The sequence below is a fragment of the Alligator sinensis genome, unplaced genomic scaffold, assembly GCF_000455745.1.
Source record: "Alligator sinensis unplaced genomic scaffold, ASM45574v1 scaffold489_1, whole genome shotgun sequence".
In the NCBI taxonomy this organism is placed as follows: Eukaryota; Metazoa; Chordata; order Crocodylia; family Alligatoridae; genus Alligator; species Alligator sinensis.
In genome coordinates, this window is record NW_005841901.1 from 3,658,943 (window position 1) to 3,675,737 (window position 16,795).

Consider the following 16,795-nt stretch of genomic DNA (forward strand, 5'->3'; position numbering starts at 1 on the left):
AACCCATGCTGGTTTCCCCTCAGCATAATTTGTCCTGCCGGGCTCTCGCAAATGTGAGCCTTGATAATTTTTTCGAAGATTTTGCCAAGGGTGGAGGTGACACTGACTGGCCTATAGTTGCCCGGGTCCTCCTTCCTCCCCTTCTTGAAAATGGGGACCACTCTTGAAAATGGTGTGAAATGAAAACATCCCCCCACACTCAGCTTTTCCCCAGGCTCCTTCCCAGTGTGGAGGAAAGTGGCCCCTCCCCCGCCCCATGGCCGGCGCTCACACGCTCAGCACTGCCTAGTAACCCAGCCCTGCTGCCAGCCTGGGCCCCACACCGGCTCTGGGCTCACCTGTCGGGGCTGCGCGTGGCGACAGCAGCTGCGGCCCCCTTGCTTGCCACGCTGGGCAGTGCTTGCCACCGCTGCCTCTGGGCTGCCCAGCGCATGAGCTCTGGGCGGGTAGCAAAAGCCAACACTGCCCTGCGTGGCAAGTGGTGGGTGGGCCGCAGCTGCTGCTGCCGGCAGGTGAGCCCAGAGCCAGCGCAGGGCCCAGGCTGGCAGTGGGGCTGGGTTACAAGCTTGTGCTGAGCGGCCCCTTGCTTGTCCTGTGGCCGGCACCCCATGCTGTAGCCACTTGCAGCCTACGTGGGGCTGCCTGTGCCTGCTCCAGACAGCCCCGCGTGGGCTGCGAGCGCCTGCAGCAGGGAGCACCAGCCATGGAGTGGGCGAGGAGCCACTTTTCCCCGTGCTCAGCTCCAGCTGCTTCTCTGCCGGCAAGCAGGGGGTCGGAGTTATGCACTGCCCCCCACCTGTACTATAGGACTGGGGGGTACTGGGAGTTAGCAGGTGTGGGAGCCAGCGCGAGTAGGGGGCCTGCAGTGGTGTCCCAGGGCCAGTGCCAGCAGGGCCCAAAGCAGGGTGGCAGGAACACGGGGTCCCAGCTGGCAGGGACTCTATGGAGCCAGGCCAGCTCCCCACTCTCCCTGCTGGTGCAGCCCAGCTCGGTTCATAGTTTCATAGTAGGTAGGGTCTGAAGGGACCTGAGCAGATCATCAAGTCTGACCCCCTGCCCTGGGCAGGAGAGGATGCTGGGGTCAAACGACTCCAGCAAGGTAATTGTCTAGCCTCCTTTTGAAGACCCCCCAGGGTAGGGGTGAGCACCACTTCCCTTGGAAGTTGTTTCCAGATCATAGCTGCCCTGACTGTGAAGTAGTGCCTCCTGATGTCTAGCCTGAATCTACCCTCAGTCAGTTTATGGCCATTGTTCCTCGTTACCCCTGCTAGTGCTCAGGGGAACAGGGACTCTCCCACTGCCTGCTGGTCCCCCTTAGCCAGTTTGTAGATGGCCAACAGATCCCCTCTCAGCCTTCTCTTGTGGAGCCTGAACAGGTTCAGGTCCCATAGCCTCTCCTTGTAGGGCCTGCCCTGCTGACCCCTGATCATGTGAGTGGCCCTCTCAATGCTATCCACATCCCTCCTGAAGTGCAGCGCCCAGAACTGGACGCAGTACTCCATCTGCAGCCTGACCAGTGTTGCACAGAGGGGGAGGATCACCTCCTTGGACCGGTTCATGATGCATCTGTGGATGCATGACAAGGTGCGGTTAGCCTTTCTGACTGTTCCACAGACCCCTGTTAGCCTGTGCCCTGCTTTGGGCCCCACTGGTGCTGGCCCTGTGACATTGCTCCCAAGACATTGAGATATTGGTCCCAAGATGGTGACCAGGGGGTGGGGCTACCCATGCAGCCCTTGACAGCCTGCCAAAACTGGGTAAGTAGCCCTCTGCCTGAAATAATTGCCTGCCCCTGGTTTAGATCCACCAGTTGTCTGATTTTAATGTGGTCATTCTCTTGAACCTCAAAGAGAGAGAGGAATATAATTCTGTAAGTAAATTTAAAGGAATACCCCTGTGCTACACTGGAGCTCTCTCAGTTCTAGCTCCTTTGTCTGTGACTTAATAAGTATGCCTAAAATTAATATTAAAAAACTAAAAAAAAATGGACTGGGCTTCAAAATGAAATGTTCTCTAAATCTTAATAATTTTAGTTGTAGATTTGCGTAAATTGCAAGTTAAAGTTAAAGTGGACCAATCAGATTTCCTACACTTGGATTCTGTTTGTTTGTTATTTTGAACACTGTCTGATTTATTTTGCACTACTCTTTCAAACTCCAAACATAAACAAATTTACATGTGTAAAATAATTTCTGTGTCTGTAGAAGTTAAGTGCAAAGAGGAAGGAGGAAAACTCAAATCTGTTCATACCTCATTCAGGGTTCTATATTACCATTTTTAATACAAGACAAGGGGCTGTTGGGGGAGCAGAGGGCAAAGGCGTCACCTAACTTCCCCCCACCCCCAGTGTTATTTTTCTTGCTATAGCTATAGAAAGGGGACAAATTCAAGACAAAACTCCAGTAATTAGATTCTATAGGAAGAAAATTATAACAAATTTATACATTTTCCACATACAGAATCTGATTATTGGGGGAATTGTCTTGTAGTCAAGTAAATAAGGTAACTGTCTGTGCTAACTCAGCTATTGAACCTGGAAATTATTAGGCTGAAGTCTTCTTTGAGATATTCACAGCAGGCAGCTTCAGTGAAAAGCCAAGTAATATGTCAGGATGCATAATAAGCATAAGTAATGATATGAAAATATTATGATATATAAATGAGTAATGTGCCCTAATTGAGAATACTGCACTTTCAGTCTGGGCGCCTGTGTGGAAGAGGTACTACAGAATCAGAGAAGATTCAGAGAAGGGTACAGAAAGAGTGAAAAGTTGAGATTTATTTACTAGAGAATACTGTTGGAAAAAGAGATGCATGCTAAACGCATGTAAAATAATGTATAGTCTGTTTTCATAGCTTCCTGTTTCTCTCTTGTGTCACAAAAAATAAGGACATTCAATGAAACTGAAAGGTGAAAAATTCAGAACCACTGAAAGGGAAATAAGTTTTCATTTGACGCATAATTAGATGGTGAAGCTCAGTACTATAGGGTGTCAATGAATCAAAGTTTACAGGAAGCTAAGGAGGACTAAAAATGTCTCTGGGTAATGAATATTCGGTTTCATTAATTTTCATGAGAGTTTTTAGAAGGGACTAAAAAAACTCCATGCTTCAAAGTTTAAGCAAATGTATATTAGGGATTAGTTATGAGACCTTTGTAAGGGTATAATATCCCACAACTGCTACTTCTGTGATAAGTATATCTTCTTCTGTTGGCTATTGTAAGTGATGGGACTACATGGACTATAAATCTCATATTCCTGTTTAAAAAAAAAAAAAAGTCACACATGAATTAAAGACTCTTATCCATATTTTCTGACCCTCACTTTAAAAAACAGAAACAAAGAGGCAGTTTGAAAAGATGCACTATCTAAAGCATATTAGAGCTTTTTGTTCTGAAACTCACATTTAAGGTACAGTACAGTTTTTTAGAAGAAATATATTGTTTAAAACAAATGTTTTGTATTCAAAGGAATATGACAATTCAATATAGTAAATTTTGTCTTGCAAAATAAGGTGACTGTAGTCAAGCAGGCTTCCTACTTCATTTCTGTATGTTGGGTTTGAGCTACTAAGCTAGTCAGTACTTGCTGTTTGAGTGAACTTGACGTTTAAGGAGGATCAGTTGCATCTAAGATGTGCTTTGAATGAACATTAATTGCAATTATACGTTCATATCCTATTAGCATCGCTTTTGTTTTGGGTCCAATGTGTGGTAGGTGTGATTCAGAACATATGAAGGACAGGATAGCTTCTGAGGCACTTAGTCTAAGGTTTTTCAAAGTAGTCCATATTCCTTCAGTTGAAGAATGTTTGCATGAGTTAACATTATTAACTCTGTTCTAGATATACTTTCTATTTGGGGTTGAGGAAGGTTGGTTTTGTCCCCTTTATATGGACTGTTATAATTTTACTATTGCCGAGTGGTGCAGACGATGTGCTTGGGGGGATGTGGACCACTGATTGTGAACTGGATGTGTAGCCATCTGGTTTGTAAAAGCTAGCCAGGGGAGACCTGGGCCACTGCTAGTGGGGATTATCAGTGCCTTGCTGAGAGAGAGCAGGGTAATGGACATTCCTAAATCAGCAGTTATCTGGCCTGTGCTCAAGAAACCAGTGCTTAATGCTGACTCGTAAACTACTTATTGCCTGGTCTCCAACCTCTCCTTCTTGGGAAAGGTCATTAAAGAGGTGGTTGCCCAGAGTTCCAGGTGCATTTGGATGTTACTGGATTCCTGAACCCTTGTCAGTCTGACTTTTGTCTTAGATATAGCAGAGATTGCATTTGTGGCCTTGGTTGATAATCCTCTCCTTGAGATTGACAAGGGAAATTGTGCTCTTCTGATTTTACTAGATCTTTCAGTGGTCCTGGATACAGTTGACCATGAGGTACTGCTAAAGTGTTTACATGACTTGGTGGGTATTCCCGGGACCACTCTAAATTGGTTCCACTCTTTTCTAGCAAGGAGATTCCAGATGGTGATGATGAGTGAGTGCTTGTTCTCCCCTTAGGACTTGTCCTGTAGGGGTCTCCCAGTGGTCCATCTTGTCACCCCTTTTGTTCAGTGTGTATATAAAGCTGCTAGGCAAGATTGTGGAGATTTAGAGTGAGGTGCCATCTGTATGCTTATGATGCCCGGCTACAACTCTCAGGCCCTGGCCCTTCAATCTCAGTCTTTTCCCATTGTGTGACTATAGTTGGGGATTGGATGCAGGTGAACCAGTTGAAACGGAACCCAGACAAGACGAAGGTGATGGGCAAATTGCTTTTTTTAAAGGGGAACTGGGACATCTGTCATTGCGGGGTTCAGCCTCTCGTCACTCAGGGACACGGACTTGAGGTGCTTTTGGATCCTCTGCTGCACCTGGATCTTAAAGTGGCAGCAGTGGCTAGGAGATTCAGATTAAGATGTGGCCACCATTGCATTGCCCTCCACATGGGGCTACCCTCGAAGACCATGTGGAAGCTGCAGCTAATGCAGGTTGTGGCAGCACATCTTTTGACAGGGGCAAGTCTCCAGGGGCATGTAGCTCCAGTGTTCCAGAGTGTGCATTGGTTCCCAGTAGCTTTCCCAGTGTAATTCAAGGTGCTGGTTTTGACTTATAAGGCCCGAAAAGGTCTGGGCCCTATACACCTAAAGGACTGTCATCTCCCTTCTGCCCCATTGCTATCCCTAAGTTCAGTGAGAACAACTTCCTACAAATACTGTTGTGCGAGCCGGGCCCTTTTTTGTGCTCTGCGCGGGCTGTGGCCAGCAGCCCGGGCACGCGGGGTCGGAGAGAGGAGGCGCGTCAAGCTAGAATTAGGCACAGACTCGTAGCGGTAGATTTAAAGATTGTTTACTTACACCGAAGATGGTCGCAGTGCAGGCAGGAAAACTTGCTTGAGTTGCGGTTACAGACAAAAACAACACGAACGATCACGTGGAGTTTGCTAGGCTCCACGGAAACAGAGCTCCGGATGCTCTGGACAAGCGCGCCACCAAAATGGAACTTCGTAGATACGTCTTATTAAATTATCGCTTGAAGACGGGAAGAGGTGGGCGATGGATCAGGTCGCCAAACTCCTCTGAATCTCACACAGGGTCTCTATTACCCTGCCGTGTACCCAGAGTCCCCACGAGATGGATGTGGAGTCCTCTTCGGCTTGGGCAGACACCCCTCAAGCCTCTTATACGGCTAACAGGCCAATCGTTAGCCGCCACTTGGGAATAATTTAGAACTAGCCAATAGCAGGACACAAATTTGCATGCGGGTGGCGGGAACTCCTTTGCACCGTGCATTTCTCTTGCAACTTGAGCAATGCACTCTGCAAAGGAAGCTGCAAATAGGCGGGAAACTCGTCCTTGCACCGGGGTTCTCCTCTGCAGCAGAAAACTCCACTGTGCAACGAAGCTGTAATTTGGCGGGGATAATTCTAGTGCCGAAGCGCACACAAAATCATACCTTTGGGTTATGACAACTGTTAGTCCACCAAGTTTGCTTGGTGAAAACACGAGGTTCTTCTCAATAGTTGTTCCCCAGCTTCAGAATTTCCTCCCTTTGGAAGCCTGCCAGACCTGAGTCTGGACATCTTTTGGGGGCGCTGTAACACCTTCCTAACTGGGCAGGAGTTCAGCAAACAGAGCTAGGCTTGGATATTGTTTTTGGGGGTTTTGTTTTAGGTTAACATTCTAGTTACCTTTTTAAGTTGTTTTCTCTTGTTTGTACTGTTTTATATGTTGTTATTGGTCCTTTATTGTAAGCTGCCCCAATTCTTTGTTGAAGGGCAGTATATATATCAAATAAAGAAATAATGAGGGAATTGCATTTTGTTTCAAGTTTTCACTGTACTTTTGGCCATTGAGATTATTCTTCAGTGTGGGCATGTCTACACAAGATGCTACGTTGCCGTGGTCACAAGCTATGGAAACATAGCTCATCGCTATGGCAGGCACATACCATGCCACCAACACTACTGTGCAGTAGCAATGAGCAGTAGGGTTGGATATGACCCATGTGCCTCCGGGACTGCACAGTAACAACTGTGCAGTCAGGGCCATGTGTGGATGTGCCCGGTGTCTCCTTAAACAAATCTAAACCAAAGCAAACTCCTCTCCTCTTCCTTTTTCCTGACCTCCTAAAACAAATTGGTATTCCTAGTGCTGAATAGCTACCATATTCCATCCCAGAAATTATTGTTCTCTGTCATACAGTTTGTAAAGGACTTCTGGGGCTCCTCTGGACTTCACAGTCTATCTGTATACACACAAACTGAGTTTCAGCTTCTGTCCAATAGGCTCCATTATGTCTTGGCTTTTAACTTCCTCAGATTTCCTCCTCGCCCTATAGGCTTAACCTCAGAAATGCCACCATTATACTGATAATCACTTACTTGTTGGTCCTGTTTTTTCCATAATAGGTTGCAGTTTAATACTGACCAAATGAAGCTTCTGGGCCTTGACTTTCTTCTTTATTAGGATAACCCAAGCACCTGGGTCTGCAGAGGCAGAAACAGACACCACAAAACCCAAACAGCAAACTTTACAGGCTGTTGAAGAGGGATTGTTGATTACAGTTTAAAAAATGTTTACTTCTAAGTTTCCACATTGTGTAAAATGGTCTTGGAGGACTGACATAATTGCTACAGTAGCAAACATCTATATTCTTCATTTTTTACTTTTCATTTTTATGAACGTGCCATCATAAAATTCTCTATCTTAGCATGTAGGTCTGTGCAGGTTAGGAACTTCTTTCCTCCCCTGAAATGAACCAGCGTTTTGTCTCATCCTTAGATAATTTCCCAAAAGGCAGCGTTTTTGCTGTATCTTTGGTTTATATATATTTTGTCAGCAAGAAAGAGGGAAATAGGAGTAAAATCTATATCAGGGCTGTCCAGGTTCTAAACCCCTAGGAGCTGTATTCTCCATGGGCTGCATCAGGCACACTATGGGGGTGCCTCGCTGTGCACTGCACCATGCAGATGCTGCAGTTCCTCCTGGGCATGGCCCTGGCCTCACCCTCGATCTCCCTGCTGCTCCTGGAAGGCAGGAAGGGGAGCTGGGGAGGAGGTAGTCTGGAGGAGAGGAGGAGGTAGCCTGGGGGTGGGTAGGGGTGAAGGGAAGGGGAAAACCTGCATATTAACCTCTTGCAGGTTATCAGTTGGACAGCCCTAATTTAGATCACTTCAAAACAGTTCAAAGGAAAGGATAAAATACTGTTCCTCTGGGAACAGGGGTGTAGATTGTAGCTGTGTTGGTCTAAGGACATAGGCAGACATGATTCTTTGTGTAAATCTGATATATTTTATTAGACCAACTCAAATAGTTGGAAAAATTCTTCTTTGCAAATTTTTGGGTATAAATACCCTTCGTCAGGGCAAGGAAGCAGAGCGCGCACCAACTGCAAATGCTTCCTCAGCCTGACAAAAGCTTGCAAAGAAGAATTTTTTTCAACTATTTGAGTTGATCTAATAAAAGATACCCATATTTACCCAAAGAACCTTGTCTGTTTATCTCATGGAAATAATCCATATAATTTTTTTTTCCATAGCAGAGCACAAACTGTTTTTGTCTGACCTCCTTTTGGCTCCATCTTATTTTTGTTAAATATGCAAGAACTTGTGGCATAGGATGTGTATGCTGGTACTTTTGGAAAGCAGTATTTTGTGTATATACTATACAGACATCTAAAATATTCCTTCAGAATGAATATGTATACTAGGATTTATATTTATATTTTTATAAAGGAAAATGGCTAAATATTTGTATGAGTCATGCTCTATGAAAGATGCTGTGAGGAACCAAAGTTTTTTTGTTGTTGTTTTTTTTAATAAACAGTGGATCTTAATTGTGTACTTGCTGAGTTTCTTCTCTTTTGAGTTCATTACAAATGCCCAAGACTGATATGAATGACCCTCAAGATGACTTTAAAAAAATTATCAAGTTTTAACACATCGCTAAAAGATTATGCAGGGAACCTTGCTTTAGTATGTAATATATCCGTTGATAAAAATACCATTTTACAATATGGTCATTAATGAGGATAATCTTTTTACAATAATTACTGAAATTCTGGTGGGGTTCGCATTTTAACATTAGTCATAGTTCTAGGACAACCAAAGTATTACATTTATGAAAGTCCTTTACAGGTGGACTGGGAAAAAATAAGAATAAGCAGATATGTTAGGAAATGTATGTAAATGTAACACTTTGAAGCATAATTAGTTTAATTTGAATTGCATTTGTCTTGAGTTTGAACTACTATTGCAAAACTTAGTGTGTCAAACTATGAAACTTTGATCAATGAGGGATACTTATTATCTCAAGTTTACACTTTCAGTATAAAACAAAGTTGGCTTCAAAAGGAAAATATGCCTCATTAAAAGAAAGCTGCACCCATTTTGCTCAGCGCAGGCTTCTGAGTGTGCACCTGGTAAGAAGCACTTCTCATCCTGTATAAATTGTCAAATGTATTTCAGAATTTTGAATTGAAATTTAGTATTTTGAGCCTTCTGGAGATGGCTACTGAAAAGTGACAGGGTTTTACATCATCAATATAAAAGGCCAACTTCACAGCCTGCAAAGTAGTTACTTCAGTAGTTTACGAGTTGGAAGACCATTCATGTTTAATAAGCATTTTCTATGTTGAATATTTTTTCTGATGGTTAAACAGGTAATTATTAAAGTATTGCAGAGGCAGTACTGTCATGCAGGTGATAAGAAGTTTGGGGCTTTTTACCATTATTTATTTTCAAACATCTTGACTCAGTCTCTTGACATTTTTTTAATGTATTCTGCACATAGTGAACATGGTTAATTGTAGTTTTAAAAAACTTTGTTTTGCTTCAGAGATTCATGTGGCTATCAACTAATGCAAAATTACTTTTTCCTCGCAACGTTAAAGAACAGTGCTCTGTACACAGAATGAACTGGGTAATGCTACTTATTTGATTGATCAGAACTTGTTCTGTAACACTGTATCTACAATCCTATTTTTTTTCCTCCCTAACAGCAACAGCTGGGACGAACATGTCTTTGAATTGGTTTTGCCAAAAGCCTGTATGGTTGGACATGTGGACTTCAAATTTGTGTTGAATTCAAACATCACAAACATTCCACAAATTCAAGTGACTTTACTGAAAAATAAAGCTCCAGGCTTAGGGAAAGTCAATGGTAAGAAAAATGTAAAAAGTATCATCTAATGAGATCTTCTATTCTCAAATTCCCTACTTACATGGTTCTGATATTTCAGATTTTACATAATCATAGTGAGCATTTTTAATTTGCAGTTAGCTCAGTTTTTCTCGTATTTCTAAGCAATGACCTATTTTAATTATTTCTACAGTTTATCTTTTTAATTTGGTAATATTGAAAACATAAAATAATTGAGAACTAGCCTAAGTTTTATGTAAGGTAGAAGGATTTTAGTTAAAGTAATAGGTAGAATTGAATTCTCTATTCATCTTCTGTAGATTCTGAGGATGCATTAAAAGAAGGTTGTAGTCGAACACAAATGTCACTAGGGATTCTGAGATGTGCAAAATCTTTATTCCATCTTTTCTTAATCAGAAGACCTTTTTAAATTTATCTCCCTGCTTTTTTTTTTTTTTAAACTCTAGAGCATAATTGGAAATTCATTTTGTAAATGTCTGTGCTTATAAGGTTTTATGGGGTACCTTACTAAAAGTAACTAACGCTTTAATGCATCAAAAAGTTGGGGAAGATAGCCTCTCAAAGAGGTTGGGCATCTGAGATCACATCCATATTGTGATTGGGAATTGGTCCCTTCCTCCAGTTCTTCACCTTCCCTTTGGCTGGGGAAGAGGGACTATACTAGCCACTTGGCTCCCTGATGGCCATGTGGCCTATCTCCTCTCCCTATCTCCTACCCATCTAAATGTTGCAGGCTTTCCAGAAGCTTTCCTCACAGCGGCTTAGCTTTCCTGACAGTGTTTTGCAGGCACAGTTGGAAAGAAATTGAAAGAACTAGAATGTTTGTAATATTGGGGAAGATTGTTTAGTTAATAGCAACTTGTGATTGGTCTCTACTGTTGAATAAGGGCTAAAAATGCTGGTTCTTAGAGCCACGGGACATAGGATATTAAATCAGGAGTATCAAACTCAAGCCACACGGCCTGGATGAGTAGTATAGGAAGAGTCTCTGGGCCAGACAGGGCCCACAAGCAATTCAGCGTACAGGATCTGATGAGCACGCAGCTCTAGCCACATGGGCAGTGCGTGTGCCAGCCTAGATAAAGACCCATGGACAGCATGCATGCTGGACCAGATGAAAGGACTTCATGGGTCAGGTCTTAAACACTATAGCATTAGACCTTGCACTTGTAGGAAAAGATGAGACCGCACAAATTTGCAGACATAGATTATCTCTCTAACTACTACTTCTTGCCCTGTAAGGGGAGAGGAGCATAATTCAAGTGTGAAGTGAACCGCAAGGGTTATGGAGGTTCAGTTGTTTTATATGGAACGCTGTCCTGGAACCAGTTGAGAGCCAGAGGGAACTGCATGGTGCCCCTCTTCAGTTTTAATTAATTTATTTATTTTTTAAATCATAGCCTGCCACTATAAAGTCATCCTAGATGTGTCATTTATTTGGTTGCATGTCCTGGTCAACTGTAAATTGAGAAAGTTTTAGACGGAAATACAAACTCACACGTGCATGTTCAAGCAAACTAGCAAACAGTGCTAGCATGTTTGATATAAAATACAATCTTAGGACAAAAAATTATTGGTAGAAATTGTTTGACCAGTTTACAAAAATTCCCAGATAGTGGTCTGCTTGTAAATAATCTACAGACTAGGGCTTAATTTGCTTATTATTTTGTATGACTTTTCTACATCTAGTTTAAATACTAAAAACTGTCAACCTCTCCCTAGTTTTGTACTGGAGCAGATCATTTTGTTGATCTTTGAGGGGAAAAAATGATAAATCTGCATTGTGAACACTTCTTAATGGAAAATAGAAGCCTTAAATTTCAGAGCTTTGCTCTTTTTTTCTGCAGAAGCAGCAGTAGACAGACAGATCACATTTCCTTTATCTCCAGCTCCTAATGTTGAAATGGAGAGAAATGGAAAGCCAACAGTGGTTGAATTCAGTGAAGAAATGCAGAACATGGATATAGAAGAACCACAGTGTGAGTTCACCTTATATGATCACACCATATATTTATATTTTGGAAATTATTAAAATTTGAAGAAAATGCTTAATTCAAATTGTAATACCTGTATAAACATTTAAAGGTAAGTAAAGACTGATGCAAATTGTCTTTAGATTTAAAGTCTGTTCAGTGCTACTTAATGTAATCTTGCATTGTTGCTTCTCTTTCTCAGTAAACGGTTGAAAGCAAAAAAGAAAAGTGGAGGCTCTGCTTTGTATTTAGAAGTAGATCAGTGTTTTTATTTGAATAGAGAAATATGATGCAGTAGATTTAGTATGATACCTTTCAAGCGCATCTGTCATGTCTTTTGCTTCAACAGTGGTTTTAATTGTTGCTTCTCTTACATAGCTTTCATATAGAATTTTCTGGGCATGCCTATTTCTTGGTTTGTAGTTCAAAGTGTAACATTTCAAGCTATAAATTCTTAGCTTGTCAGATTACCTTCACAGCTTATTAAAATTGCTTAACCCCCCCCTTCCCTATTTAGCTCATTATAGAAGGTCTCTCTTGAAAAGCCTCTGAGAAAGTAGGTTCTGCAATAGAACTTGGAGGGGTATCAAGTTAAATCTTTGTGGAGGTGCCTCGTACCTAAAAAGCGGTGGGGCTGAATAAGCACCACCAGTGTCCACTGTTTTCTCTGTTACTTCCTTCCAGCAGCATAATAGGGTGCAGACAGACGTAACATGTAAACCTTTTTTAAATGCTGTTTAAACCGCTAGTATCTAGATGTACATGTCAATTTAGAATAGTTTAAACTTCCTAGAACTGTCCCAAAGCACACCTAGATAATTGCATATTATTTTCAATTGGTCCTCTTTGAACCTGTTTGTTACATGCAGACACCAGGCTTTTCGTAAGTAGTGCTTGCTTCGTTCTTGTGCCCCTCTCCCTTTTTCCCAACCCCCACATGGCAACTTGGGTACTCTGTTATGCAATCAAAACTCTGGTGCCTCACCTATATTGCCTGCGCTTGACCCAGTCCATGCTGTCCCAGGATGATTTAGGTCGGAAGTATATTTGGGTATTATATACATAAGGTACTCCTGCCTCTGAGAGGCTGGGGACTCTGTGGGTGCTTCCCAATGTTTCTGCAGCTTTTAAGCATTTCCCCTGAAGTTGCTTGTCAGTTCTATTCCATTGGTTGTAACTGACCAAGCTTTGAGACATCCAGGTTGATTTGGGTTGGGAGGGGTGGGGGGTGGGGTACCAATGCTTCTGTGTTCCTGGGGGGCTGTTTTAAGGCTCTTAAACTATACGTTCTATGCTCTTCTCTGCCCCCCCTCCTCCTGTTGGTCAGTTTAATTCCTTTCTTGGTAATTGATGTGGATGCCTTGGGCAGACCTGCTGAGCACCCATATTTTTCTTGGGAACCCAGAAACAGGGGTACCTTTCTACCCACCTGGCCACCCCAGATCAACCTGGGATGTACCATAGCCTGGACATTGACCCTAAATAAAACGAAATTTTGATAAAGCAGCTTGTGGGAAAATGCTGTTTAAAAGCACTCTGTGAAGACTTTGGGCCCCTCCCAGAATACCCAGCTCCATGGGAACCCAGCAGAGGTCCAGTCATGCACTTCATTTGGACACCTCTGAGGAGAGTAGTCAGCAGTAGCCTTAGCCAAAGATTAAGGGCAGTCCTGCACTGGAGCACTCGGCTTCTGGGAACCGAAAAGCAGGCGTCTAGGCAGTGGCATACATGTACACCTGGGAACCCCTGTTTTGGGATACCACCACACAGATTTTTGGTAAAGCGTAGGAATGGTTTTTATTGAACTCAGTGAGAAGGAGGGTCAGAAATTTGCAGTAGCAGGGGATTAGTGTCGTCTTCCTTGGCATCCAGCCGATTGGGGTCTTCCTCCCCAGTTTACGGAATCCAGGGGAAACAGAGGCGCTTAACACTAGAAGGCACTGGGTAGCTGCAGCTACTATCTGGTGGCAGTTTGAAAGCCCTGCAATGCCAAAAAGGTGACTGTTCTACTTGGGACCCTTGACATTGTGTGCGCAGACACCTTTAAACTGGGGCAGTTGTGAGGCGGTTCCAAATCAGTGACACTTGCTGGCACTGTTCAAGTGTTAAGTCTGTCTGCACCCTTAATTTTGTTTTTTTCCTCCCTTTTTCTTTTCAAGGTGTCAGATTTATGTAGAGTAAAGCTAGGATTCTTATTGAAAGGGCTGTTGGTGGAGTGGGTATGAAAAAGAACCTTGGACGGAGGGCTCTTGGTGACTAAGAGGATTCTAGTACATTGCCAGAGAGAGAGGAATGTTAAATTTCTTTCCTGTTCCTTCTTCATCCAACCCATCCCCCCTCCTTGTTACTCCATTTTCAAAACTGAAAAATTGCAGATTGTTGATTGGACGTGTTAGACCGCGACTCCATGCAGCACCCAATGACTGGGGAGACAACGGTCCAATTGCCCACGGATCCTGGTACTCATTAGCCAGAGCACAGCAGGGAGCAAACACCATTACACATTGCTCGCAACAGCTTTTATTCAGAATGGAGACGGCTTCGGGCGAGCTCCCTCACCAACAGAATATGGGGAACAGCATTGGACATTAGTTCTTTTTCACATTTTATACACCTTGGTTCATACATATTAACATTTACTCCGCCCTTGTTCCACCTCTGGTTCCACCCATTCCTCCTCCCATCTCAAGCTTCACTTCTGTTTACTGTTTGCTTCCTTAGCATGGTATTGCCTATGCATTTCATTCATTTACATGCCTCTCTGCTAAGAGCGCATGCATGAGACTTTGACCCCTCTCTTCTCTTGGTCGCCTGTGGTTTCTCACTGGTTCCTGCTGGGTTTTTTTTGCTGACTTCAGCACCATCTCCAAGGCCATGCTGCTTTTGTCTCCTGACAATAGATGGTGGGCTATTCTATTTTTAACACATCATGCACTTTGGATCCTGCCTCTCCTGTTAAGATTCCACTTACTTAAGCATTAGCTAAGTTAGTTGCTTTTAATATATCAGCTAGCCATGTGACCACCAGCTTTTTGCTGACACACAGGAAAAAGCCTTCATTCAGCTGCACACTCAGCACCCCCAGATTCCATATTGTTACCCCCAACATCCAAAATCCATGTCATTATCCTAACAGGAAGGGAGAAATGTTTCTGTTTATACTGCTCGCTCGCTCGCTCTTGCTCTCTCAATTAGCTAATTCTGATGTCCTGTTTCCAAATTTTAGTTTTAATTGTACCTTTTAGTACCTTGTTTCTTGCTTTATTTCAGTTATGTGGTCTTAATTTTGTTTTTCTTGACTACTTATTTTGTCAGTTCTCACTGTTAGTCACTTACCTTCCTTCAGCACTCAGCAGCTTTGCTGTCATTTTCCACTACGTTATATCAGATGCATGCTTCTTCCTACCCAGTCTCATTTCATCACTTCATCACTTTGCTTGTGTAGATAAGGAAGAAAGAGATTGGCAATGAAAGTACATCTGGCTGGAGAGGTATTTTGCAGCTTCAGATGTCAGTGGTCTTGGAGGGCTTCTGATCATCTGTGTATTCATCTGAGAAACTCCCATGTTTGCTTGTCTGTAGGTTATCAGAAGCAGGGACTTGTTGGATTGGAACAGCACCTGTTTTTGGTCTGATTAAGATAGAATGGGTCAACTTAGATGGAAGGAGTGTTACTTGGAGGAAACAGTCTCTATAGCATTAGCTCCTAGGCTAAGTGACAACACAAGACTTGATGGCATTTTAGTTACATGTTGGTCGGTTAAACTTACGCTTTTTTAATATTTCTGTAAAGAATACATTTAATATAACCATTAATTAGATGCAATGTGTGGATTCATGTCATCCATTACAATGGATTTACTGCCAGTCATTTGTTTTACTAAGCATAATTTTTAATGACTTTTCTTGGCATTTTCAAGCCCTGCTGTTAAAAATAAATATTCTGTGCTTTAGAAAACAAACCAGCTGAACATATTTCATGGTTATCTCTTCTTTTTTTTAAAAAAAAAAAAGAAAATTACTCCGGTGCCTGTGAAAAGATTATAAACAGTTGCCAGAATTTATTTTGACAGTATCCCTTACAAAGATTACCCTGGAGTTCAGAGTGGTAGGATCTATAGACGTGTGCAAGCATGTGCATTTGTTTTTTGCCTAGGGAGTCTTGGGCCAATCGTATGTTGACTCGCTGCTTAGAAAAACTTGTATTGTTGTTCTTTTTTCAAAAAGTTTAAATTGATTCTGTGATACAGTAGATGCTTGTCACTAGCAACATACGTGTGTCCTGGTATCCTGTTGACCCAAATTCTGCCTTTTTTGTTACCTTTCTTGACCCAAATTCTGCTTTTTGAAGCATGATTCACACTGGCAGTCTTCACTCTGATACATCTGTTTTAGTATTGCTGTTGACCTTTTTTGATAAACAGCTACAGCCCATGCTGTATTTTTTTCAATAAGTTTATTTTATGTATTTTAATGACAGTTATGTGAGACAGTTCTGCAGCTGTAGTAATGTTTGTTTGTTATTTTTATTAAAGTATTCTACAACCATTCATTTATTATTACATTTTTAAATGTACAGTTTTTGGTGCATTTTTAAAAAGTTCTCTAAGTTGAAAAGCATTTTAGGAGTGTGTGTATGTATACTATAACAAAGGAGAGGTATTTATTAAATTTCTACTATGAAGTGTACTCTGCTGTGGGTATTAACTTGTGAATTAATTTGAAAAGGGTAAACTTGCTCATTACTGGTGAAAGCACTCAGTTAATATGCAATTCAATTTTGTTTTTTGGAGGAGAGATTCAGTGTCCCAAAAGACCTTTAGGCCCTTTTACCAGGCCTTTTTTAGCTGTGAGAAGTGTGAAAATATATTCAAAGCTTTCAATGCCTCTTGCTTTGTCTGAAGTAGAACTTGATCAAAAGCATCCTCAATTTCATGGTTTTCTGTCTTTCTCTCTGACTGAAGCTCTTTACACTGCCCTTGCAGCAACTGCAGCACTGATAATTCCTCATCAGTTGATTCCCTCATGAGCAATCTCTCATCCACAACCACAACAGCTACAATGGTTGACTTTTACCATGTTGCCATGAAGTAAAATGTTGTTCAAGAAATCATTAGGCTCTTCCCTATCCTCCTTGCTCTTTTTCTTGCTGCATTCTCCCTCCCCCCC

At 42.3% G+C, this 16,795-nt stretch overlaps 1 protein-coding gene across 1 annotated transcript in view; it reads left to right on the forward strand.

Annotated features, from left to right (window-relative positions):
• The window catches only part of BIRC6 (baculoviral IAP repeat containing 6), a gene marked incomplete at its 5' end in the record, with an annotated part of 326,913 nt that overhangs the window by 71,545 nt on the left and 238,573 nt on the right, over positions 1-16,795 (forward strand). Inside the window, 2 exons of the mRNA XM_025197634.1 lie at positions 9,493-9,653; positions 11,501-11,632. Coding sequence (XP_025053419.1) covers positions 9,493-9,653; positions 11,501-11,632 — 293 coding nt within the window. The remainder of the gene's footprint in view (positions 1-9,492; positions 9,654-11,500; positions 11,633-16,795) is intronic.